Below are 27,830 nucleotides of genomic sequence, written 5' to 3' on the forward strand. Positions count from 1 at the left end.
GTGCTGGGCGCCATACTTTAGGAAAGACATAAAGGTATCTGCAAGGCTGCGAAAAAATTCACAAGAATGGTAGCAGGGAGAATGAATTTCAATTACGAAGACAGAAGGGGAAACCTGGGAATGTTTTCCTTAGAAAAAGACTAGAGAGGAGATCTGATAGACATATTTAAAGTCATGGCAAGACTGGACAGAGTTGGTAGGGAGCAACTGCTCCCACTTAGGAAAGGAGTGTCAATGAGAAGGCAGGATTTAAAGTAACTGACAAAAAAAGTGAAAGTCATATGAGGAAAAAAAAGTGTTCATTTCTGAGTGGTCAAAATCTGAAATATATTGTTGGAGAGCGTAGAGGTAAGCCCAATTGAAATTCTCTGAAAAACAAGAACAAGAACAGGATTCTGAGGTAAAGGCTAGCTAGAGAATGGCATCAAGTGAACTGCTCACTTGGAACATGATGCATATGTACTTTCTGCACTAGAACAATTTTGTGATTTCATCATTTCTTCTCCAGCCATTCTTATAAATGAGGAGCCCAGAAAATTCAATTTTCCCTTAGATTGTGTGGGATATAGGTAAAGCAATGTTTCTTCTGCAATTATAATTGCTGATACGAAGTAAATGAACTCACACCAGTGTGTAATTGTTTCAGCCAAGAGCTGAGTCAACAAGAATGAAAACTATGTGGAGAAAATGCATAATTTCTTTTGTATTAGCTAAAAGTGTATGAAAGAAAGAAATGGGACTGTAAAACAATGGTAGAAATACAGGCGATGAGATAAGGTGCTGTGAGGGGCAGCACAGATGGAGGGAGTAGATAATGGTAAGCAAAGGATGTGCCTAACAATGACCTACAGCAGGATGAGGTCAAACGGCCTTGTGAGGCCAGAAATAAGCATTTTGTCACAGACAAGGCCGGATAAGGCAAGAGATAAACAGGAGTAATGGGTACAGTCTTAGGGAAGTGGAGGATGTAAACAGGGGAGGAGCAATGAGATAAAAAAAATCTATAGGAACCAAATTATATAAATATCGAGTATTCGTTCAATTCGGTGTGTTTTGTCCCTGCCTTGTGGACATCACACCCACTTGCAAGTGTGGAATAAATTACACTACTGATTCAGATCTTGTCTTGGACTGAAATTATTGACATGAGTGAGCTTTGTTTCTCACAAGTGCATTCAAATCATAGTGTGGTTTGGAGCAAGTGAAGATGCAGAAGTGAATTTGCACTACAAATGCTAAAGTTAGTGTAAATCAATAGGGATATCATCCAATATCAGTATGAATGATGCAGCTTGAGTCTGTGACAAGTATGTTTTACAAATAAAAATATGTGCAACTACTAGGGTGGAAAAATCAAAAATCTGATGCAAACAACTGACTTAATTTTAACTTAAAAAAAACACTTAAAACCAAAAAATTGCTGATACTTCATTTAAATACAGTCACTGTACCACCCATGTTCAGCCTCAATTGCACTATTGAAGACTAAGGGTGTACTAAGATTCACAAAACAACAGTATTGCAGCATAAAAAAAAGGCCCCTTAAAAAAAACAGCTGTTGCTTGGTCAAATGGTCTGAATCATGGTATGCAATGGGTGTGTGATCTGGTTTGGGTTCATCACTCTAAAAAAGCACCTGCAAAATTGTCAAAACAATCACAATATCATGAAATTCCACATAAGTGAAAATGTTATTTGCACCTTCTCAAGTGCAACTAGGATTGGGAAGGAAATGCTGGACTTGCCAGCGATGCAGCAATCAACGTGATAATTTCTGGGTGAAAATAAAGGAATATTTGCTGCAGGGTTGGGAGATAGTGTCTGTGCACATTGACAAGACACATGAGTGGACCTGCTTTAAAGACCAGCAAAACCCCATTTCCTTTGCAGCTCCCCCCCACTTCCCCTACCTTGACTCCTCCCCTCCTCCTTTGGGCTGCTGGACACCTTCTTGGGATATGCCAGATCCAATACACCTTGCACCCTGGGTTTCATTCTCAGAGGATCACAGCCAGACCAAATCCAAAGAACTACCTATCCTGTTCGACTCACATGCGGCCAATGGCCCATATTCCACCTGGACAGAGGTAGAACAAACTCCAGGACAGCCCTAGAAAATCCAGCACAGTTTGTCACCCTTACTCACATCCCATGAAATAAAATGAAATGCTAGAATCTTGATTGCCACTCTTCAGTTTTAACTTCTCCTAAAAGACAAACAATAATGCAATCACACTTTTTCCCAAACTCTTAAACATACCTTATTTCTTCAGATACCTTCACTTCATAGTCATCATTCAAAGCAGTTAAACAGAGAGGGCACAACATCTGCCCTGGAACAAGCCATTGCTTTAAACAGTCTTGACAATAAATATGATCGCATGGAAGCAACACGGGATTGGTGAGCTCTCCTATGCAAACTGGACATGGTTCCAGGCCAAATCTGTAATGAAACAAACAGAACACTAAAATAAAATTAAATGCAGATATTACAGCACAGAGAGAGACAGATGAACTAAATCAGCCTATCTACCTCCATATTCGCAACACAGTAAAATTAACATCTTCAAAGACCCCCAAATTGACCATAGTTCCTAACCAGTCTTTTCAATAACCAATCCAAGATTTGGTGAATAATCAATTCGACACACTAATTTGTAGTTTAAACTAAACGATTAGCAATATATTAACAAAACAATAACTTTAGCAGAGCAAAATTAAACAAAATAATTCGTTCATGTCTAGGCTTTAAACCAAGAACTTTGCATTCAACCCCATTCACACAAAAGACACCAGTAAACACATAAACACACAGGTAAGGGATAAATAAAAGAAAATAACAATACTGGCCAGGTTAGAGCCATAGAGATGTACAGCATGGAAACAGACCTTCAGTCCAACCCGTCCATGTCGACCAGATATCCGAACTCAATCTAGTCCCACCTGCCAGCACTCGGCCCATATCCCTCCAAACCCTTCTTATTCATATACCCATCCAAATGCTTCTTAAATGTTGCAATTGTACCAGCCTCCACCACATCCTCTGGCAGCTTATTCAATACATCTACCACCCTCTGCGTGAAAAAGTTGCTCCGTAAGTCTCTTTTATATCTTTCCCCTCTCACCCTAAACCTATGCCCTCTAGTTCTGGACTCCCTGACCCCAGGGAAAAGACTTTGCCTATTTACCCTATCCATGCCCCTCATAATTTTGTAAACCTCTGTAAGGTCACCCCTCAGCCTCCGACACTCCAGGGAAAACAGCCCCAGTCTGTTTGGCTTCACCCTAAAGCTCAAATCTTCCAACTCTGGCAACATCCTTGTAAATTTTTTCTGAACCCTTTCAAGTTTCACAACATCTTTCCAATAGGAAGGAAACCAGAACTGCATGCAATATTCCAACAGTGGTCTAACCAATGTCCAGTACAGCCAAATATGACCTCCCAACTCCTGTGCTCAATACTCTGACCAATAAAGGAAAGCATACCAAATGCCTTCTTCACTATCCCATCTACCTGCGCCTCCACTTTCAAGGAGCTATGAACCTGCACTCCAATGTCTCTTTGTTCAGCAACACTCCCTAGGACCTTACCATTAAGTGTATAGGTCCTGCTAAGATTTGTTTTCCCAAAATGCAGCACCTCGCATTTATCTGAATTAAACTCCATCTGCCACTTCTCAGCCCACTGGCCCATCTGATCAAGATCCTGTTGTAATCTGAGGTAACCCTGTTTGCTGTCCACTACACCTCCAATTTTGGTGTCATTTTCAAACTTACTAACTGTACCTCTTATGCTCGCATCCAAATCATTTATGTAAATGACAAAAGGTAGAGGACCCAACACTGATCCTTGTGGCACTCCACTGGTCACAGGCCTCCAGTCTGAAAAACAATGCTCCACCATGGTGGGCGGCACGGTGGCACAGTGATTAGCACTGTTGCCTCACAGCGCCAGAGACCCGGGTTCAATTCCTGACTCAGGCGACTGACTGTGTGGAGTTTGCACGTTCTCCCCGTGTCTGCGTGGGTTTCCTCCGGGTGCTCCGGTTTCCTCCCACAGTCACAAAGATGTGCGGGTCAGGTGAATTGGCCATGCTAAATTGCCCGTAGTGTTAGGTAAGGGGTAAATGTAAGGGTATGGGTGGGTTGCGCTTCGGCGGGTCGGTGTGGACTTGTTGGGCCGAAGGGCCTGTTTCCACACTGTAAGTAATCTAAGTAATCTAATCTAAAAAAACCCACCACCCTCTGTCTTCTACCTTTGAGCCAGTTCTGTATCCAAATGGCTAGTTCTCCCTGTATTCTGAGATCTAACCTTGCTAATTAGTCTTACTTCTTCAAAAGACTCAATCAAGTTTGTGAGACATGATTTCCCATGCACAAAACCATTACTTAAGTGCTTTTCACGATGTGTTGCTCCACAGGCAGAGACTGAGTTGATTTTCTGAAGATGTTGATCGGGGTCACCTTTACAGTTCACTCGAGAAGGCTGGAATACTTATAGCTTAAGCTTTCTATTCTCTGAGCTTCCAAGAGGTGCTCATGGAAGGTGAGGCAGGGAACTTACAAATCTTCACGCTGCAGCATCAAAAGCCAGATTCTTTCTCAAAGAAAAAAAAGTCGAAAATCCAGTCTAAATTCTGATCACTCCATGACAGTCTCCTTCATGAGTTCCCAGTTATTATTCAATATCTGCTGTCTGATCAAACTTAGAGTCTTTTCCAGGCTTCCTGGAACCAATTCCCAGATACTGACCTCTTAATAGCCAATTTTTGCTATCTGTTTCAATATAATGCTCCTCCCCGGTGGCGAAATCTGCAGAACGTTTTGATTAGGAACCAACTTGCAACTAACTTCCAGGCCTGGCCTCATGAATAAACAAAGCTTGTTTGCTATATTTATTTTTTTAAATACTTGCTAGTACCCACAGTCCAAATGTCATCTTTTGTTCAAATTTCCAAACCAAAATCGATAAAAGAATAAAATAAACATAATTAAAAATCAGCCAAGGCTCTAACACAGATCAGCACAGATATCAGGAAGAAGATATTTATACAGCAGAGAACGGCAGGAGCTGGGCGCAAGTGCGGTCAGAGGAGAGGGGCTGTTGGGAAGGCATGTGAAGTTGGGAAGAGAAATTTTTTAATACATAAGTTGTAAAAGATAATTAAGTAAGTAGTTATGGCTGGACAAGTGATGTGCTGTAGCTGTATGATGTGGGAGCTGGCTGATCCCATTGTGAACGGCAGTGACCACAGCTACAGCAAGTGTTGGTTACTGGAAAAACTCCGGATCAGAATTGATGAGCTGGAATCTGAGCTTCATACTCTGCAGCACATCCAGGAGGGGGAGAGTTATCTGGACAGTGTTTCAGGAGACAGTCACACCTGGTAGATTAAGTAATTCAAATTCATTTAAGTGTTCAAGGACAACAGGGTGTGACTGTAAGTGAGACAGGTAGTGAGATTCTGAGTTCAGGAGTGCAGCAGCCTTAGCCCTTGACCTTGCCAACAGGTAAGAGATTCTTGCTCTCTTTACAGACAATGGAAAAGGCTTTGGACAGGATGAGCCAGCTGACCATGGCACCATGGTGCAGAAGGCCATTTAAGAGGGGGGGGGGGGGTAGCAAAAAGACAATTGGTTGTTATAGGGGATTCTATAATTAGGGGGACAGATCGTATTCTATGCAAGCCACATTGGGAGTCCCGTATGGTGTGTTGCCTGACCGGTGCCAAGATGCAGGACATCGCCGACCAGCTTGAAAGGATATCGGAGCAGAAGGGAGGGGATCCAGTTGTTGTGGTCCACATTGGAACTAACAACATAGGCAAGGCTATGGTCGAGGACCTGTTTAAGGATTATCAAGCACAAGGAAGGAAATTGAAGTACAGGCCCTCAAGGGTCATAATCTCCAGATTACTGCCCGAGACATGTGCCAATTGACATAGGGATAAGAAAGTTAGGGAAGTAAACACGTGGCTAAGGGATTGATGTGGGAAAGAGGGATTCCATTTCATGGGGCATTGGCATCAGTTTTGGAACCAGAGTTATGTGTATTGCTGGGACAGTCTTCACCTGAACCAATCTGGAACCACTGTTCTACGAAAAGGATAAATAGGATGATCAGTAGGAATTTAAACTTCTGAGTCGGCGGGGGGTGGGGTGGGGAGCGAAAGCAACAAGGAGTATAGTGTTAAATGGAAAGATAAGCAGCTGATGAAGGAAGTAAGGAAATATATCAAAGAAAGAGACAATCTATAACGTGGCCAAGAATACTGGGAAATCAGAAGATTGAGAAGGCTACAAAAACGAAGAGGTTAACAAAGACAGAAATAAGGAAGAGAGGAGCAAATATGAAGGTAGGCTAGCCAGTAATATTAGAAATGAAAGTAAAAGTTTCTTTCGATACATAAGAAACAAATGAGAGGCAAAAGTAGACATTGAGTCACTCCAAATTGATGCTGGAAGGTTAGTGATGTGAGATAAGGAAATAGCTGAAGAACTCTGCATTAGTCTTCACAGTGGAAGACATGAGTAATATCTCAGCAAGTAAAGAGAGTTGGGGACAGAGTTGAATCTGGTAGCCATTACAAAAGATAAAATGCTAGAAAGCTAAAAGGTCTAAAAACTGATCAAGACAAAAGATGGAAAATTATAGGCCAATTAGCCTAACCTTGGTTATATGCAAAATTCTAAAATGATGAGATTTCTAAATTCTTGGAAATGCAGGGTTGGATTAGAACAAGTCAGCATGGATTTAGTAAGGGGAGGTCATGCCTGACAAACCTGTTAGAATATGGTAGCCATTACAAAAGAGAAAGTGCTAGAAAAGCAAAAAGGTCTTAAATTGATAAATCTCCTGGCCCCGATGGGCTACATCCTAGAGTTCTGAGGGAGGCAGCTGAGAAATAGTGGAGGCATTGGTTGTGATCCTTCAGAAGTCACTGGAGTCAGGGAAAATCCGAGATGATTGGAGAATCGCTGTTGTAACCCCCCTTGTTCAAGAAAGGATCAAGACAAAAGATGGAAAATTATAGGCCAATTAGCCTAACATTGGTTGTTGGTAAAATTCTAGAATCCATCATTAAAGATGAGATTTCTAAATTTTTGGAAGTGCAGGGTTGGATTAGAACAAGTCAGCATGGATTTAGTAAGGGGAGATCGTGCCTGACAAACCTGTTAGAATTCTTTGAAGAGGTAACAAGTAGGTTAGAACAGGGAAACCAATAGGATGTTATCTATCTAGACTTCAAAAAGGCCTTTGATGAGGTGCCTCATGGGAGGCTCCTGAATAGGTTGAGGGCCCATGGTGTACGAGGTGAGCTATTGGCATGGATTGAGGATTGACTGTCTGTCAGAAGACAGAGATTTGGGAAAGAAGGTTCTTTCTTGGAATGGTGTCCTGCAGGATTCAGTGTTGGGGCCACAGCTGATCACTTTATATATTAATGATCTGGATGAAGGGATTGGGGGCATGCTGGTGAAGTTTGCCGATGATATGAAGTTAGGTGGACAGGAAGGTAGTACTGAGAAGGTGGGGAGGCTGCAGAAAGATTTAGACAGTTTACGAGAGAAGTCCAGGAAATGGGTGATGAAATTCAATGTGAGCAAATGTGAGGTCTTGCACTTTGGAAAATAAGAATAAAGGAATGGACTATTTTCTAAATGGTGAGAAAATTCATAAAGCCGAAGTACAAAGGGATCTGGGAGTGCTAGTCCAGGATTCTCTAAAGGTTAATTTGGAGGTTGAGTCCATGATTAAGAAAACAAATGTAACGTTGTCATTTATCATGAGAGGGTTGGAACATAAAAGCAGCGATGTGCTTCTCAGTCTTTATAAAGCTCTAGTTAGACCCCATTTAGAATACTATGTCCAATTTTGGGCCCTACACCTCAGGAAGGACATACTGGCATTGGACCGGAGATTCACACGGATGAACCCTGGAATGGTGGGCTAAACATACGATGAACGGCTGAGGATCCTGGGAGTGTATTCATGGGAGTTTAGAAGGTTGAAGGGAGATCTAATAGAAACTTACAAGATAATGCATGGCTTAGAAAGGGTGGACGCTGGGAAGTTGTTTCCCTTAGGTGGGGAGACAAAGACCCGTGGGCACAGCCTTAGAATTATAGGGGGTCAATTTAGAACGGAAATGAGGAGACATTTCTTCAGCCAGAGAGTGGTGGGCCTGTGGAATTCATTGCCACAGAGCGCAGTGGAGGCTGGGACGTTAAATGTCTTCAAGGCAGAGATTTATAAATTCTTGATTCTCAAGAGATATAGGGGAGAGTGTGAGTCAGTGGAGATGAAATGCCCATCAGCCATGATTAAATGGCAGAGTGGATTCGATGGGCTGTATAGTCTTACTTCCACTCCTATGTCTTATGAAAAGTCCAACTAACAGCTTTAATGTTTAGTTTAATATAAGGGCAGACATTTTAGTTTCTAACATTGGTGTGGACCATGTCCAAAGTAAGGAAGTCAGTTTAAAAAAAAAACTAGAAGCATAACTTGGGTCAGATTGGGAATGCTGCCTAATTTAGGACTGCTAAAAAGAGTGCAAAGGAATAGAGAGACAAATATCATATTTCTTTCTAATATTCCTGTAAATCGCTGATAAGACCAAAGAAAATCTTATTTGCAAAGCAAAATGCTGAGATTGCTGCTAGAGACACATTTGGAATTTCCTTTCTTCAAATACTTGTTTCAACTCATAAATGTATTAACTTGTTAGATAACAAAAACTTGACACAACAAAAGATGATTGCTTGGTTGAAAGATGAAATCTGGTATCATGAGCTTATAATACTTTTTTAACATGAATTAATAGACTTGATATTCTTTCTAATTTAAAGTGAGGACTATTCGACTACAACAAATCTTCAAAATTGTGAAGAGACTTTCCAAGATAGAAACAGCCATATTGAATCACTTCAATGATTCATGGCCTCGAAGGGAACCATTACCAATAACAAATACAGGAAAGGCACCAATCTACAGCTGTAATGTATACACTTCATACCTAGAGAAGACCCGTCCTGCACTTTCCTTACAATCCCTTAGAACCTTAATCACAGCCTGAAAGGGATCTTGAGTCCTTACGTCAGAGTTGCCTTGCAGACACTGTAAAAGAGTAAAGAATAGGCTTCAAATCCAGATTATAAATAAAGGTGATAACAAAAACAGAAATTGCTGGAAAGGCTCAGCAAGTCTGGTGGCATCTGGGGAGAGAAATCAGAATTAACATTTGGGTCCAGTGACTCTTCTTCAGAACTGATGAAAGCTGGGAAGATGTGGTGGTGGGAGGAGTTAAGGAGTAAACAATAGTTGGAGATACAGCCCAAATATAAAGAGGTTGGACAAAGGAGTGGATAATAGTCAGCCTAGAAGAATGAATAGCTGCTAATGGGGACTATCAGTTATGTGTAATAGCAGTCCATGTGATAACAAGGCCTTGTGCGTGGGGGTAGGGGTAAGGACGTGGGAGAAGGTGCCTTAAGCCCGAAAACTGTTGTACTTGATTTTAAGTCCAGAAGGTTGTAGCATTCTCAAGCAGAAAATGAGGTGCTGTTCTAGAGGAACTGGAAGAATGGAATAAAGTATTTACAGGAATTAGGGTGAGGGGATGTGTAGTCAAGCTAACCATGGGAGTCTGTGGCTTGTAGTGGATATTGGTGGCGACCTTTCCACAGAAATATCAAGGAAGGGAAGGGAGGTAACAGCGGGGTGGAAATTGGAAGCAAAATTAATAAACATTTTCAATTCTGGACAAAAGAGGGAAGCAGCACTGTTGGTATCTTTGATATACCAGAGAAAGAGTGTGGGTGGGGGCTGGAATACGACTGGAACAAGGAATGTTCCATGTAGCCCACAAAAGACAAGCATAACTGGGGTCCATGAGGATACCTATGACCACCCCTTTGAGCTCAAAGAACATCACCTCATTTTCTGCTTGGAAACTCTACAGCCTTCGAGTACAATTTTAGGACTTGACGCACCTTCTCCCATATCCTTACCCCTATCCCCACCTCCACATACCTGGGTGTATTATCATATGGTCTACTATAGTACACAACTCATTGTTAGCTACTAATAGTCGCCATTAGTGGCTATCCATTCTCCTGGGCTGATTATTATCCAATCCTTCATCTGTCCAACTTTACTTCTCTCTCTTTGGGACCTAGTTCCATCTATTGTTTATTCCTTAGCCCCCTCCTCTACCCTATCTTCTGCATAAAAAAACAACTTTTTCCTAGATACCATCAGTTCTGAAGGAGGGTCACTGTACCTGAAACATTTACTCTGACTTCTCTCCAGATGCTGCCAGGCCTGCTAAGTTTTCCCAGCTGTTTCTTTCTGACTTCCAGCATCTGCAGTTCCTTCTTTTTATGTAAATAAAAGGTGACATTTTTCTATAGATCTGTATAAGCTGCATTTCAAAACCATAAACTGGTATGTACCTTGCTAACTTACCTTCATTATTATAAAATCTTTACCCTTTTCAAATATTTAATAGAAGAACAATAACAAGTTAATGCTCAGACTATGTAAGATCATGGTCATTCATACCGTGGTCCTTTGGTTTGAATAATTGACGTACTAAAAATTATCTAAGGTCACGAGCTTTTCAATATAAAGTTAAAGCTTTAATCATGTTATACAGTCTTATGGTTTAATTGAAGAAAAACTACAGAAGCACTTATTTCCACCATACATGAAATTATTCCTGTAATCATGAGATACAAAATACAATGAGATACCTTTCCAAGGCAACCAGCAAATGTTGCAACCACATTCTTCAATCTCTTGTCAATTTCTTCTACTCCAAGCACCACATGCTCCACAAAGAGTGACAAAGAATAAATTTGTCTCCATCCCATTCTGAAATACAAGCACTATAATTTGACTAGGCAAAAGCAAGAGATTCTCCTTCTAATTGCAGTAAGTATTTATTAGGTTTATAGTGAAGAAATTGAGAACTTGATTTTTTCGAGAGGATGCTAATCATTTATATTAATCTTATCTTTGCTCTCTTTAAGTCAATGAACTTCAAAATAGCTTTTTACCAGAGCATTATTTCACAGATTCTTCAAGTTCAAAAGAATATTCATCAACAGTTAAAGATCATAATCAAATCTCTTGATGTCAGATTAGATAAAGAACCTTAATAGAATAGTAGCATTGACAGCCAGTGTTCACATTCTGTTGACTGAAAGTAATTTGCTATTATAATAATTCAATTTCTCAGGTGAGGTAATTAATAGTGTTTTTGTGCCACAGTGGTAATGTCCCTAACTCTGGGCCAGGAAGCTCAGGTTCAGGTCCCATCTGCTCTAATAGTGCATCATAACAACTCTAAACAGACTGATTAGGAAATATCTCCCATATTTAAACAGGCATTGTTGGTCAACAATAGTTCAAAGCTCTTCGACATTTTAAACTGAAAATTAGCCCTTTTACATATACATTATTGATACATGTTAAATCTTGCATTTCAAAATAATTGTTAGTCACAGCTCTGGATATCTACATCTTCTTCATGGCATTGAAATAGCTATCAGTCACGTGAATGGTGAAAGTAAAATGACCATCTTCTTACAAGTTAATATTATCTTGTAAAGGTTTGTAATTTAAATGTACTTAATCTTTCTCAAGAATGTCCTGGGATGACAGCTTCATAATGAAGCTCCTTCTGCAATTTCATCCTTCATAACATTTACCTTTTGGTTCCCAGGTTTCTCACTTTCACTGCTCTAGATGCTTAGGCTTTAATAATGGCTGCAATATGAACAAATTTGCAAGTTCATGTTAGGAGTTTGCTGCCACCTCTATACAGTACAGCTCCTAGTCTTGCTTATTTTTCTGTTCACATTGTGATATTATCAACAGGTTGAACTTTTAACAAAGTTTTAACTGTTTCAATGTATATTTAGAAAATCATTAACAGCTTAGAAAGAGGCTATTCATCCCATCAAGCCTTTGACAGCTCAGAGCAACCCAGTCAGTCCCATTCCCCTGCCCTATTCTGGATTTAAATTTATATAAAATTTACATAATTCAAATTGATGTTTTCCAATTTACAGTTGCTGCTGCTGTTGTTGTGCAACTAATAACTGTTGGTTTTTCAGTTTTATTCCATTTATGTATGAGACGGTATTCTCCGATGAACTCCCAGGTTTTAGTTTGTGGCCCACAGCTGCCCCAGTATTCTACACTAGTTTTGAGAAGTCTGAACTTTATTCTAATCTAACTTTGATCCTTTATTCCTCTGTATTTTGCTAAACTGCCACCAAGTGACTTTGGCATTGCTTATTGCACATTTGACACTCCGAATGGTATACTTTTGCTGGTCATTAAATATCACCAAAATCATTCTTGCCTTTTCTGGATTTCTGCAATACTGCATCCTTTAATGGTTGATCTTCTACAATTCCTTGATTCTCCATTTGCTGCAGAATAATCTGTAGCAGTACATCTGCTGTAACTCTGTACTTCAAGCAGATGCTGAGCTAACTCGAATGACATACCATCTCTAAATTCCATGGCAAGCATTATTTTGTGACCATATTCTAACCCCTACATTAAGTCTCCACCATGCATTGTCTGATCTTGCAATGGCTCCCAATTTATGAATGCCTCTAACTGAATCTGAAAATCTCAAATCTCTCCACATGTCTAACCCCCTCCCAATTTAGTATCAGTCAGCAATGCTGTGCTCTGCAAATTTTGACTGTTGTGGTTATTCGAAATTTTAATCTAAGATGCAGATGAGAAGACATTTTCTCTCAGAGGGTTGTGGATCTGTGGAATTCTCTTCCCTAGACAGCAGTGGAGAAATGGTCATAAGGCTAAGTTAGGCAGATTCTTGATTAACATGGGAGTCAAAGGTTAGAGGAAGTAGACAGAAAATACATTTGAAGCCACAATGAGATCAGCCATGATCTTATCAAATGGCTCAAGCAGACTAGAAGCCAAATGACCCACTCCTCCTCCTAATTTGGATGTTTGTAAGAAATCCTCAGTGTAAAACATTCTTTCTAACCTGCATTAAAAAAATGTTTTGAACCAAACTTTTCATCATCTTTCCTAATATATCTTCCATTATCTCAATTTCAGTATTTGTATTATCATTGTGAAGTGCATAGAGATGATTCCCTACATTAACAACACTATTTAATTGCAGTAGCTATTCAATGAGCAATATTACTGGCCACACATTAAACTGAGATGTTTAAATAATTGCTGCATGAGTTTGCTTTTGGGACACCAAAGGGGACAAAACAGAACAATTACAGACTTGAGGATCACAGACTGCATCACACAAATTTCATTTGTTTTGATCAAGAAATTGAACATGATGCTTCTGCATAAATAACCTTTAACATTCTACATTATATTGTGGACTATGACAGGTGTTAGTTCATTTAACAACATAGTTCATTTCAATCATTTAACATTAAAATCAGCATCAGCAAAAGAATAATTGTGGGAGAATAAACATTTAAATATAGAGCTGTAAATTCAACCTATTAACTCACTGCTTTAGTTAAAGATCACACAACACTAGGTTATAGTCCAACATGTTTAAATGGAAGCATACCAGCTTTTGAAAGCTAGTGTGCTTCCAATTAAATCTGTTGGTCTATAACCTGGTGTTATGTGATTTTTAACTTTGTACACCCCAGTCCAACACCGGCATCTCCAAATCATGACTCACTGATTTAAGATAGCTTGCATGTTTACTTCTTTGAAAAGTGATACAACTAAGTCGTATTTAGAGAAAATGTTGCCTGGTGCTTTATTAAAGAGATGATGATGAGCAGTAGATAGGAGGAATTAAGGTTGGGGAGACCTTTCAAAGTGGAATGTGAAAGAAAGGAAGTAGCAAAGTAGAGCAGCTCTGAAACAGAATTTCAAACAGAATATGAAGCAGTGACCTAAGCGGCAGCCCCCTAAAATCAAAGAGGAATAAGCTGCTGTTAGAGGGTTATAGCTGCTTGAGGCGGCCCATCATTACATGTGAACAAACTGCATTGTTGTTAGTTATGATCGCAATTTTATACTGCTTTAAAACAGCAAAACATAACTTTGACTTTTTCACAATCACAAATCTTAGAACTATGTTGCAATCTGCCATACTTTGTTAAATATTACATTCCCTTCTCTAAGTTTTCAAACAACATTTTAATAAAATAATTCTTACTGGACAAGATGTACAACAGATGATTTGATCCCCTGGCACTGCAGAAATTCTTCTGTGCAGATTAGTTCAATGGGCATCTGCAGACTATTGACTTCATGTAACCAGACTTCAGGTGACATTTCATTTTGTGCAGATTCTAGCATTTCAACACAGGCAGCTGCTGCATAAACATCGATGACCTATGTTAAAATAACAAAAAATAATTAAAAGTCCTTAAATGGGGGAAAAGTCTCATTGAAGGCAATCTACATAAATGAAGGGGAATTTATTAAACAGAAAACACTGTCCTAATGAAGTCAAAACGATTAGAGTTTGGAGATTACTTAAAAAGCATTCCTATCAGAAAGATATGCCATGCTTGGGATACATCAATCACCTGGTCAGGATGGTTTGCATCTCAGGTTGTTACAGGAAGTGAAGATGTAGATAGTAAAATGGCTTGCCTTAATTTTTCAACCCTCCCTGGACAAGGAGAGGTACCTGAGTGTCAAATTTGATATTTTTATTCACGAAAGGAAAATCCTATCAACTACAAGCTAGAAGCCTAACATCCCTAGGGTGCAGACACATGAACAGATTTGAGCTAATTAAGGAAACCCAGCACAGATTTGCAAAAGGCAGATGAAGCTTCATTCCTGATGAAGAACTTATGCCTCAAACATCAACTCTTCTGCTCATCGGATGCTGCCTGACCTGTTGTGCCTTTCCAGCACCATACTCTCAACTCTGATCTCCAGCATCTGCAGTCCTCACTTTCTCCCAAAAGTAAGTTATGTTTGACTAATCTAATTCATTTTTCTGATAAAGAAACAGAGAAGGGAACAAAAGGAATGGAGTGGATATTGTCAACATACTTTTCAAAAAGAGTTTTACAATTTATCAAATAAAAGAATGGTTAAAAAATTGAGGCTTATGGAATAGGAGGGCCAGTGTCCAAATAGATTTTAAAAATTTGGCTTAAAAGCAGACAACAGCATTTCATGGCAGATAGCTATTTAACCATCTGGAGGATGACAATCTAAAAGTCTGAAAGTTGTTCGAACAGTTGTTCGGGATCATCCTGTATGGCAAATGCCAAAGGCTGAAGGTACACAGCATGAATAAAGCTCAAAGAGGTGCAGGACCCCGCAAGTGACCATGCACCCACAAACATATTGACCAATGATTACCTATGTAGAACATGGACCTATTTCTTTTAATGTATTTTCTTCCTCTGCCTTTTCCACAGCCTGCCTGACTTCACCCGTCTCTCTTAGAGCCTTCTCTCCCCTCTCCTAATTGTGAGCTCCGGTCTCAAGCATCCTCTTTGTTCTAAAGGACTACAAGTGAGAGGACAAAGTATTCAATGAAAAAAATGCTACTTCTTCTGCTAATAATAAACTTAATAATTTATGACTTTGGAATAGTGATTGGACTTTGAAAATAATGTGTATTGGCAAATCCCAAGGGTAACAATAAGGTGCTATATAAATGCAATATTTTCTTCCTGGTGGTTACGATTGTGTTGAAATATTGATAATCACACTCACCATCTCTCTGCTTTCAGCTTTCTGAATATCATTGTTCACCCTCTGTAGAAGTTGCAGGACCGAAGGTTGCACTGCAACAATTCGTGAAAAATTTTGAAGACGATTTTTGAAATGTTGATGTGCAATGTGCACCCAAAATATAGACAGATCATCCCCAATACTGTGCTTTATTTTCAACTCATTTACACAGGACATCAGTGCTCCCTGAAGGAACTAAATAAAACAGACAAAAAAAAGTTTAACCAGGTTTAGCAAGTATCACAGCATATCGAATAAATGTTTTATGAAAAGTCTCTCAGGCTTCATTACACAGTATTTTATACGACATTGGATATCCTCAAAACTCATGACTTTTATTCAACATGACTGTCCAACTTACAGTTGAAGAACTGCATTTCAACTGTTCCTTTCTCAATCATGGTGTATGCTGGTGGGGGCTACTGAACAGATCATATGATTGGGGTATGGTGATTCTCACCTCTCTATTTTCCCTTGCCAATCCCTATAACCTCCCTTTTTTCTCTGTCCCCGTCTCAGCAGATGATGTTGAGGTGCCGATATTGGACTAGGGTGGACAAACTTGGAAGTCAAATGACACCAGGTTATAGTCCAACAGGGTTATTTGAAATCACAAGCTTTTGGAGCACTGTTCCTTTGTCAAGTGCAGGACTTCACCTAAGGAGCAGCGCTTCAAAAGCTCATGATTCCAAATAAACATGTTGGACTATAACCTGTTATCATGTGACTTCCAACTTCGTTTCAGCAGAGACTCAGTCTCTACGTCTAAATGTCAGCATCAAGAAGGCTGGTGAGCGAATCCACAAACTCTGAGAAATTCAAATTAGGATGAAATTGAATCTCATTAGCCCAGTTTTATAATGAGGGACAATTTATTGTACTATATTCATGACCAAAGTACACCTGAAAGCTAATCAACTTAATACTGGAGCCTGGCCATTTTATATGGATTCTAACGGACACCTAAGCAGGGGTTTCAGTCTTTATGTAGAGAGGAGTCCAAACATTTGCTTAAGTGACGCCACTGAGAAACTGGATAACATTGAACAACCTTGTCTGTGCCGCAATGAGCTCTTCAGTAGCCACCACAAGGCAAGTTGCAAACACCAACCATGGGCAAAGCAAGCACATGTTTGCTGACGCAAACTGAACGTAAATGACTTTCGAGACACAATGAGTATTTAGAGCTTGTTCAAATAATAATATGACCCACAATCTACTTTTGAGTTGTCAGGATGTGCACTCTGTGCATGGCACTCATTGTAGTCCTGAAAAATGAGTGGAAAGGTATTGTGTTCAGTTTCCCAATTTCAATTAGAAGCCCTGCATTTTACTAGCACTGTATATTAAGCACTACCACTATATTTTATTTGATCGATAGGGATAGATTTTCAATTTATTGCCTGTGCAGAGTACGCAGAAGAAACTTGTTTGGCTACATTATTGGTGCGGGGTTCTTCCTTACTTAATTTTCTTTATCTGTCTAAATGTTAAAGGTCAAATTCATTACGCGAAAGCATTTTGCTGTTTTGAAGAACCCGAAGCAATCAACTAGATTCGAATACTTTACCTCAAATTCTGATTCAGATGAAATGCTCATGGTCATCAGCAGGAAATCGTTCAAGTACCTCAAGAAAAATTCCTGTCTCCATTCTTCACTCAGATTTAAAAGGTATTTTCCAAATCCAGTTTTATTAAATATTTCATTCAGCTTGTGCTCACCTTGTCCTGTTTATGAATTTGAGAGACAGAACAAGTAATAATTAATTATGTGGAATTCTTTCAAGACTCCAATCTGTTTAATTCTGCAGTCTGGTAAAATTTGTAGCTGCAGAAATATAGAGGTCATAATAGTAAATTAAAAGAATAAATGACTAACATATGGCATTAATAGGCCTATTCCATTGATATTTTCATCTGGAATTGAAGTGGAGAATTTTTGTTCATGTGCTATCTCATCCACACATATCACACAAGTATTTATGAACAGTGTAATACCATGAGTACAATGCAGAATGTAAAAGGATTTCAAACTCCAGCTTCTTGGTCATACATTTGTAAAAAGCAACCAAGCTCAGTAGCATGTGTTGAAGACCTTCTCACAAACCTAGTCTAAAGTATAGCCACATTTTGGAAAAAAATAAGCACTTTATGCAATCTTGCATTAGTTGAATGTTTGAATGTGAGATGAACAAGCTAGGCTACTGAGCTAATTATGCAGAATCAGATACTTAGGCTTGTAAAGAGTAAATGCAATTCTGAAAGTAAGCTCAAGTTTGATACCAAGCACAAGCAGGCACTAACTTTACTAAGCAATAAAAACTGGATCTACTTGACAGGAACACAATAAACAATGAAGAAGTGACATTGTCTCTTGGGATTCAGGACAGTGAACACCTTTAAAGGTTAGAACTGCAATGTCTTCTTAGTACAAAAATATATTTTCTGGTGCAACAAGTAAGATAGTGGTAAGGAATACTCTCACACTATCTTCCCAAACTCATCTTATTACCTACGCACCTCACCTGACCAACACCTTGCTCATGTTATCTTTTCACTTGCTATAAACAGAAGTACTGTCGAGACCTCTCAGGATTCCTGGCACCAGTGCCATTTTTAAAGGCTAGCCATGCAGCTGGTCAAGCATTGGCAGTCCTCAACTGTCCTGCATGGTTCCGAGAAAATGTTCCAAATGTGTTGGATGGAGGTAAATTGGATCCCATTTTGCAGCCAGGGACCTACAAGTCCTAATGGACAGTTTGTATATGGTCACTGCCACAGGGTGTGCCTGGCGATGTTAATGACTGATAAAAGGGTGGAGGAGGAAGCAATAATCTGGAAGAGTCGTAGGCAGCCTGGCATTTTTGACATTCCTGTTGGGAATTATTGCCATCTAGTTTTCAGCAGGCAGGTGGGAGAATGGGAAACTGCACATCAATGAGGTAAGATTATGTAATAATGAGGGGTTAATTAACGCAAATAGGCCTCGCTGCTCACTAGCAAGAATCTCATCTGGACAGTCAACACTTGATTGCAAAACGGGACCTTTTGCTCATTCTTGCCATTTCCGACATTGTTCAGGGAAAAGCACACCCATTGTGTTTATGGCACTGTTACAAATGGATAATGGGGTTTTAATTGTAAGCAATTGCTTTAATAGATTTAACAGTTTTTGACTCATGTTAAGGGTATAAAAAAGTTGATCAGTTGAATGCTTTCTGTGATTCTGCTGCTAAGGCTTGATTCAAAAAGCAAATAGGACTAAAGAAGAACATCAAATAAAAGCAAAATACTGCAGATGCTGTAAGCATGGAACAAAACTAAAAATGCTGCAGAAACTCATTGGGTCAGACCAAAAATGTGAAAAGAGAAACAGAGTTTCAAGTCCATTATGACATTTCTTCAGAACACTCCAGAAGGATACTTTTGGTTGATTTCTTTGATTTGATATAAAAACTGCATGTTTAATATTTTGATGTCTAGAGTTTTGAAAGGTCATGAAAAAATTGATTTATTTCTGTGGATATATCAGTGTTTTCGTTTTAAAGGGGTCATTGAAGAATTATTTTACATTAAATCAGTATTTTTGTTTATTAAAGAAATTCGATAAATGGATTTTTTTTCTTCTTATCTTGTGTACGGAAAGCATACAACCGGTCGTAATAGGTATTGGATAAAACAATCAATTTTATGTTGTGACCCGTGGAATAGTGGGTCGAGAGATAGGCCATGAACTCCTCCCATTTTGGTCATAACGCACCGCAGCTCCAAACCAAGGCACACTGAAATTTCAGGAGGATGTGTGTTTTAACATCTGTTTTTCTTTTGCTGCTTATTCAATTCTCAAGTGTGTTGCTAGAATAAGGCAGAACTTGAGGAAGCCGGAAATATCAGGATCTGTGTCAATAACAATAGACTAAGTTCACATTCTGCCTGAACTGTAATTATACAACATCATAGCTTTGAGTCTGTTTTGCCCAATAGCTGAAGAAGGCATTTATAATGGCGGAAGATTTCAATATGTCATGACTTCACATAAAGTTTAAAATATTCTCTCATTATCTTATACTTCATTTCTGTCAGAAAATCTGAAGGCTTTATTTGAGCTGCCTTTCAATTATCTATTTTTGTTAGATCACAGCATTGCTATAGTAATTTAACTATGTGGTCACAGTAATCATCAAATACCTTCCATATACTGGGCCCGAATCCATAATTCATCCAAAAAGTCTTTTATTCTCCAACTGAAAGGTAACATGTTACTAATTGCCAGTACATCCATCTTCATGTAGTTGTGGACAATAATCTCAGATTGTAAACTGCCAAATGAATAATAAGCAGCTTAAAAAAAATACAGAGATTGTAAACGATTTTAAAACATGATTCAACTTTTCAACCTTTAGGCAGAATGTATGTGGGAAGGGCTGAGATGGGGGTAGGGACAAAACAAAAATACTACTTTGGAAGTTTGCAGTGATGGTGTTAACAACAGAACGATATTCTCCTCCATGTTTAGTCTTTTTTATTTTTATGTATAGCAAATACAATCATGCTTCAAGTATCAAATTGAGGCTAAAACCCAATCAGGTTATTATCTCTGACACAGGCTCAGGAATAGGTCAACACTTATGGCCAAGAAGGGAGAGGCTTCCAATGTATTTCAGAGTCTTTGCCAGATCCAATCTGTACTGGACATCATATAAGAAGTTAAAACATTGAAGCAGAAGCCGGCCATTCAGCCCTTAAAACCTGCTCCACCATTCAATGAGATCATGGTTGACGATCTGATAATCCTTAACTTTACTTCCATGCCTTTTCCCAATAATCCTTGATTTCCATCAGTTAAAATTCTATTTCAGCTTTGAGTATTCTGAATAAGACAGACTTGACAACCTCTGCAGTAAAGAATTCCACAGATTCACTCCTAATAAAAAGAAATTCCTCCTTATCTCTGTCTTAACATGGTGACTGCCTATACTGAGACTATACCCTCTGGTCTTAAGACTCTCCCGAAACAATGGTTGCCTCTCATTCTTCTAAGATTCAATGAGTACAGGACCAACCCACTCAACTCTCCTTATAAGAAAATTCCATCATACCCAGGGTCAACCTAGTGAACAATTTCTGAATAGCCTGCAATGCCAGCATATCTTTCCTTAGATGAGGGGATCATAAGTAACATGCAGGACGCTAGATTTAACTTTATAATGTTCTATCTCTAACAGCAGGAACTTGCAGCTACTGGAAAAGAACAGGTTTATGAAGACTTAAAATGCTGGGTCAGAGTAGGCTATGGATCAAGTGCAGATAAATGGGATTATTATAGCTTGATGTTTGTTGGTTGAAACAGACATTGTGGGCCGATTGTCCTGTCTCTATGCTGTTTGACTCTATGATCAAAATGCAGCTATAACACAGCTGGTTATAGAAGGAGCTGACAAATGAGGCAGCAAACTTCCTCCTTGGTCTTCAATAGTGCAATTTCATAACCTTTTAGTACAAGATCCTATGAAACAGATTAGGGCTTAGCTCCTCCTTCTAATGTAAAGAACCTAAGCTCTTGCTCAACACTTATTGAGGTAATACAGTGACAAATCCATGAAATTGAGAACATTTCAACTCCAGGAATTGAACAATAGGAAATCAAAGACCAATTCAGCTATTATTCAGCAGTGAGAATTAATGCCTTATAGGAAAAAAGATGCTGTAAATATGCAATACCACCAGAGGGAAGAAGAATGTAATAAATAATGGTCATGACGTGAAAGTGCCAGTGTTGGACTGGGGTGGACAAAGTTAAAAACCACACAATACCAGGTTATACTAGCTGCTCCTTCACCAATGAGAAGTTTTTTTTATAATGAAGATCACTGTACTTTGTAAAATACCTACTTGAGGATATCTCTGTTATAAGGAATATCCAGCAGATTTAAGTCACGAAAAATGTCCAACCAAAGTGTTCGTACAAGTTCAGGAGTCTCATCAATTAACAAGTTTAGGTTACAGTCTCGGTCTATAATAGAGATAATCTGTGCCAGTAAAGGTGTCACTACTTTCTGAACTCGTTTCCAAAGTGTGTGCCTGTAAAGCAAAATACTGTTTTTAAATTGAATAAACTTGAATGGAAAACCAAAGCAAATAGTGCAAGACAGCAGACAGACATTTTTTTTAAATGGAGTAAAAGAAAAGTCATTTGTTTCATGTAAACATCTCTTTTAGGCAGACTTCACCACATCCTTTAGCTATTCTGATACCTTTTGGACCTCAAACATAAATTGTTCATTAGTGATTAAAATACAACGGCATACCACCTATGAAAGCAACCACTCCAACACACACAAACAAAGTTGCATCAGGACACTATTCAAAAGGGCCACAAAACACTGCAGTACACCAGAACTGCAAAAAGAGGAAGAAGAACACCTATACAAGGTATTCACCAAAAACGGTCACCCGCGCAATTTCATCAACAGATGCCTAAGGGAAAGACAACGGAACGAGGACATGCCACAACCCAAAGGACTAGCCACACTACCATACATCAGGAGCATTTCCGAACTGACAGTCAGACTGCTGCGACCACTAGGACTCATAAAGCACACAAACCAAGCCACTCTCAGATAACATCTCACCAGGACAAAGGACCCAATACCCAGCATGAGCAAAACCAATGTAGTGTACAAAATCCCATGCAAGGACTGCACAAAACACTACATAGGACAAACAGGAAGACAGCTAACAACCCGCATCCACGAACACCAACTAGCCACGAAACGACACGACCAGCTATCCCTAGTAGCCACACACACAGACGACAAACATGAATTCGACTGGGACAACACTACTATTATAGCGCAAGCCAAACAGAGAACAGCCAGGGAATTCCTAGAGGCATGGCACTCATCCACTGATTCTATCAACAAACACATCGACTTGGACCCAATATACCGGCCACTGCAACGGACAGCAACTGACAACCAGAAGCGGCAGAGACAAGCCACTATAAATGCCGAAGGAAACATGACAGAAGCGCTTCACAGGAGGCTCCCAAGCACTGAGAATGTCACCTAGAAAGGGGACGAAACGTTTGCAACAAAAACTCCCAGCTCGGCGAACAGAACCACAGCAACGAGCACCCGAACTACAAATCTTCTCCCAAACTTTGAATACCACCAATGAATTTTCAATTTTCTTGAAAAGATATTTTAAGAGTGAAACTTCAACAATTTATTTATTTCGCATTAAAAACAGTTTTTTAAGCCTTCTTGGAGGGAGGAACAGAGTAGAGATACCTGAAGGTACCACCTTCCTGAAGTGCTTCAAGGTTTGAGGCTTCCCGCACCATCCATTCCGTTGCATTGATAGACTCCTCATCTCTCTTCAGCAGAAGTGAATGTAGCCTTTGTTTCATCATTGAAAGGAATGAAGCTAAATAAAAAAACCATGGGGTTAAGTGATTTTACTGAGAACCATCATTCTCTGTACAGTACACATTTCTTCCAGTCATTAACGCATTCACATGGTCCATTTAAAAGAACAATTTAAAGGGTTATCCAAATGCTGAAATAGGGTCTTGCTTGCCTGGTGCCAGTGAAATATTTTAGGCTGTACATTTTGCATTTAAACAGATTAAACAATGCCAGTTACTGAAAAATCCCATAGCTGTTCACAATTGTTAGAGCTAGTTCATGATCAACATCAACCTGAGCCTGACTATCTCAATAGCTGCAATGGAATATGCTTTACTGAGAAGTCAGACATTATGTTCATTTGTAAATGACATAACAATTTGATCCACGTAAAACAGTTAACAAACCTTTGAGCTCATTGTCTTCCATTAACAGTGAAAGTAGAATTTCTACTCGCTTCGTGCTGCGACTAGCACTTTGGTGCTGATCCTTCAGCATGCTAACAGCAGGCTGCACACAACTCCTTATCAGTGAGGTTGTATCCAAGATCTTTTCATTATTCTTTTCAAAGAAACAGTGCAAGTTATTCATATTTACATACTAAAAAAGACATTAAAACAAACAATGCAACAAGAAGGAAGCATCATCTCATAAAAGTAATGCTTGAACTACACTTCCATTCACTATTCGACTAAAAGACATGGGAGCCATTCAACCCATCCATACTGATCCACCATGCAACGGGAGCACAACTGATTTGATAATCCTCAACTTCACTTTCCTGCCTTTTCACTCTACCCATGATTCTCTTAATTACTGAAACACATGTCTATGTCAACTTTCAGTATAGCTAATATACCAACTTAAGGAGGCCTCAGCAGTAAAGAATTCCACAGATTCACTATCTTTGGAGGAGAAAATTCCTCCTCATCCCTGTCTTAAATGGGTCCCCATATTCTGAGATTATGTCCTGTGTCCTAGACTCTCCACGAGGGAAAACAGGCTTACAGCACGTCACATGTTTCAATATGATCTCTACTTGTTCTTCTGAGCTCCAATGAATACAATGCCAACCATCTCAACCACTCCTCAATGAAAACCCCTCCGCACCTATGATCGATGAAGGGAACCTTCTATGGACTGTTACCAATAGTAAACTATCGTTCCTCCTATATGGGGGGCAAAACTGTTCCCAGTGTTTCAAGTATGGTCTGATTAGTGCCTTGTATAATTTTTACATATAGAATCCCTACAGTGTGGAAACAGGCCTTTTGGCCCAAGTCCATACCAACCTACTGAAGAGCAACCCACTCAAACCCATTCCACTATATTTACCCCTTTTTAAGCAAGACCTTTTTTATTGTTATATTCAATCCCTTTGAAATAAAGGCTGACAGTCCATTTGCCTTCCCAACTGTGCAATGAATTTAGATGCCAGCATTTTAATGATTCATACAGAAATACTCCATAAATCCCTCTGTACTTTAGCTTTCCACAGTTTTTCATACTTAAATAATATTCAGCTCCCATTTTCTTCCTGTCAAAGTGAATACCCTCATGTTTTCCCACATTATTTTATGTCAGATAATGGCAAACTTTAGTACACCCACTTCACCAGTTTACATCCCTGTGGAGACTCTTTGCATCATCCTCACTATTTGCCTTCTCACCAAGTATAAGTGTCCCAAGATATTTAAGCTACTTTTCCTTTTTAGATTTTCCTTGAATTTGTTGAAATATGCAACATGTGCTATTTAATATTGGAGATAAAGGATTTCAAATGAATTAAAAAACACTTACAAGTAGTGATTCAGATACAGGCTCTTCAGTCATCTCTCCCTGGTCCACAATCATGGCTATGATACAAAGAAATACTTGTTAAGTATACTAATGTTACTTTCAGAAGAGTCTCATGATCTTAGACTGTGCACACAAATCCAGTATCTTTCCTCCCTACAGCCCACATACTGGTCATGTGACCTCTGAAAATATAGCAAATTTTGCATTTTCATCCAATCAACTTGTTCTTGGCAAATACGCTGTTGCTGTCATAAGCAGTGTCTTTTGTTTTGTAAAGTGTTCTTTCCAAAAAGTTGAAGACAAATATACATATATATCCAGTCAATGATATTGGAGATTTGTCTGTTGATAACACATCTCCATAACAGGGATCACATCAACAGCTGGGAATAGGCATTCAGGTTATAAAGAAAAGACTGCAGAAATTGAAAATGATTACAGTGGATAAGAATAAACTGGATGAAAGTATAGGTGTAGACAAGATAAATATTAAAATGTTTAACAGTAATTAACTGGTCAGTAACTTGGGAAATGTAGCGCTTAAATATTTAGATTGGCCAGATGGATTAGTGTTTGGTTTCTGTTTCACGATGTTCCTATGTTCGATTGTAGACAAACATTCTGTGTTTTGTCATTGGGCAGAATACATTGATCACATCCAAAATTTTCTTAACACAAAAGATGAGGGCCAGATAAGGTGATTCTCACCAATTAAAAAGGGAGGGTAGAAGGTGGAAGCTACACAGGGAGATGCACAGGTCATATTTGATAGAACGTGGCTCAGGGGCCTACACTGGAAAAATACATGTTTGGGTATTATTATTTATTTAATTGAAGTCTGTTAAACTCAGCGACTCCAACATAGGACATTTTTAATATACCTGAGAGTTTGATAAATTAACGAATAACCAACTGGCACTCATGAGGTTTAAATCTTATATTTTTGGTTTACATTGAGTTGTAGTGAGATGTTTGGAGAGCTTCTCATTCTAAGGCCTGGTGAAAATTTTCGCAATATCTTACTACTTTTCTACTATCTATTCTAATCGGTTTTCTACTAAATAAGATGCCACTAGGAAGTAAATCTACCAAACATGAGGAACAGCTTTCAAACTTTTCTTCATCTGCTTAATTTTTGAAAATTAAAACTAAACATCAATTAAATATTCACAAAAATTACAATGTAACAATCCAACCACTATCCGAAAAGAAAGTGAAAAATATACATACCTTCAGGTTCCCCTGGATCTTTGCCAAACAGCTGGCTAATAGTAACACCTTTGAAAGCAGTCACATCTGCAATCATGTCTTTCGACTTCCTTAGGTCATCAATGTGAACTGACTGCCACGGATCTAATAACAAGATAGAAAAATAATTTTGGCCTTACATCACTAAAACTTTCATGTCAAATATACAGACGCATAAACTGGCCAAATTTTGATTAAATGTTCCATACGCACAATAAAGCGCATATACACCCTGAATCAAAATATTTATTATTTATAACTTCACAGTAACCACTTCCATGTCGCAACCATTTGCTTGCACATTAAGCAGGAATTAGGCATTTCATAAGATGCCACATGAGGCAAAGGGACTAACATATTAGCATGGAAATAAGATTGGTTAGCTGGTGGAAAAAGGAAATAGGGCTTTGACTGAAGGGCAGGATGTGAAGTCGAGTCCTGTAAGGATGTATGCTGAAACTTCTACATTTTGCAATTTGCATCATGACTTAGAGGAGGGGTGCAAAGGCATAACACATAAATACACAGGTGACATCAAGATAGATAGGAATGTATGTTGTGAAGACGACAATGTGGAAGGTGAAGTAGAATGTGAGAAATTGTTAGGAGAAAGTGAGGACTGCAGATGCTGGGGATCAGAGCTTAAAAATGTGTTGCTGGAAAAGCGCAGCAGGTCAGGCAGCATCCAAGGAAAAGGAGAATCGACGTTTCGGGCATAAGCCCTTCTTCAGGAATGAGGAGGGTGTGCCAAGCGGGCTGAGATAAAAGGTAGGGAGGAGGGACTTGGGTGAGGGGCGTTGGGAATGCGATAGGTGGAAGGAGGTTAAAGGTGAGGGTGATAGGCCGGAGAGGGGGTGGGGGCGGAGAGGTCGGGAAGAAGATTGCAGGTCAAGAAGGCGGTGCTGAGCCTGAGGGTTGGGACTGAGAAAAGGTGGGGGGAGGGGAAATGAGGAAGCTGGAGAAATCTGTATTCATCCCTTTTTGGACCCTCAGATTCAGCACCGCCTTCTTGATCTGCAATCTTCTTCCCGACCTCTCCGCCCCCACCCCTTCTCCGGCCTATCACCCTCACCTTAACCTCCTTCCACCTATTGCATTCCCAACGCCCCTCACCCAAGTCCCTCCTCCCTACCTTTTATCTCAGCCCGCTTGGCACACCCTCCTCATTCCTGAAGAAGGGCTTATGCCCGAAATGTCGATTCTCCTTCTCCTTGGATGCTGTCTCACCTGCTGCGCTTTTCCAGCAACACATTTTTAAGCTGTGAGAAATTGTTGTTCACTTCAACAGTAAGATTGAAAAAGTAGAGAACAACTATGGAATTAGCAATGCAAAGGAATTTAGGTTTTACAGTGTATTACTAAGTAATAGTAAGTATGTGGGCACAGCATGTAATCAAGGTGACTAATCCTTAGATGAAAGGAAATTAACATGGAAGTAAAGATATTATGGTTTTACAGGGTAATGGTGAGACCATATCCTGAATATGGTATGCAGTTGTGTTTTCTTTAATAAAGGAAGCATGTAAACAAATTAAAGGCAATTCAGGAGGTTTATGAGATTGATACTTGGAATGAGTGGGTTATTTTGTGAGGATAGATTTGACAAGACATTGGAGTTTAGAAAA

The 27,830-nt window shown here is 39.3% G+C and overlaps 1 protein-coding gene across 1 annotated transcript in view; it reads right to left on the minus strand.

Moving 5' to 3' along the window:
• Nucleotides 1-27,830, minus strand: part of rnf213a (ring finger protein 213a) — a 168,369-nt gene that overhangs the window by 51,239 nt on the left and 89,300 nt on the right. The window contains exons 29-40 of the mRNA XM_060844830.1: nt 26,188-26,310; nt 24,958-25,013; nt 23,565-23,718; nt 23,041-23,176; nt 21,641-21,829; nt 19,937-20,067; nt 17,319-17,476; nt 15,731-15,943; nt 14,202-14,380; nt 10,759-10,879; nt 9,021-9,121; nt 2,261-2,443 (exon numbers count right to left, since the gene is read on the minus strand). Of these exons, the coding sequence (XP_060700813.1) occupies nt 2,261-2,443; nt 9,021-9,121; nt 10,759-10,879; nt 14,202-14,380; nt 15,731-15,943; nt 17,319-17,476; nt 19,937-20,067; nt 21,641-21,829; nt 23,041-23,176; nt 23,565-23,718; nt 24,958-25,013; nt 26,188-26,310 (1,744 nt within the window). The remainder of the gene's footprint in view (nt 1-2,260; nt 2,444-9,020; nt 9,122-10,758; nt 10,880-14,201; nt 14,381-15,730; nt 15,944-17,318; nt 17,477-19,936; nt 20,068-21,640; nt 21,830-23,040; nt 23,177-23,564; nt 23,719-24,957; nt 25,014-26,187; nt 26,311-27,830) is intronic.

Source organism: Hemiscyllium ocellatum, chromosome 25, assembly GCF_020745735.1.
Source record: "Hemiscyllium ocellatum isolate sHemOce1 chromosome 25, sHemOce1.pat.X.cur, whole genome shotgun sequence".
In the NCBI taxonomy this organism is placed as follows: Eukaryota; Metazoa; Chordata; class Chondrichthyes; order Orectolobiformes; family Hemiscylliidae; genus Hemiscyllium; species Hemiscyllium ocellatum.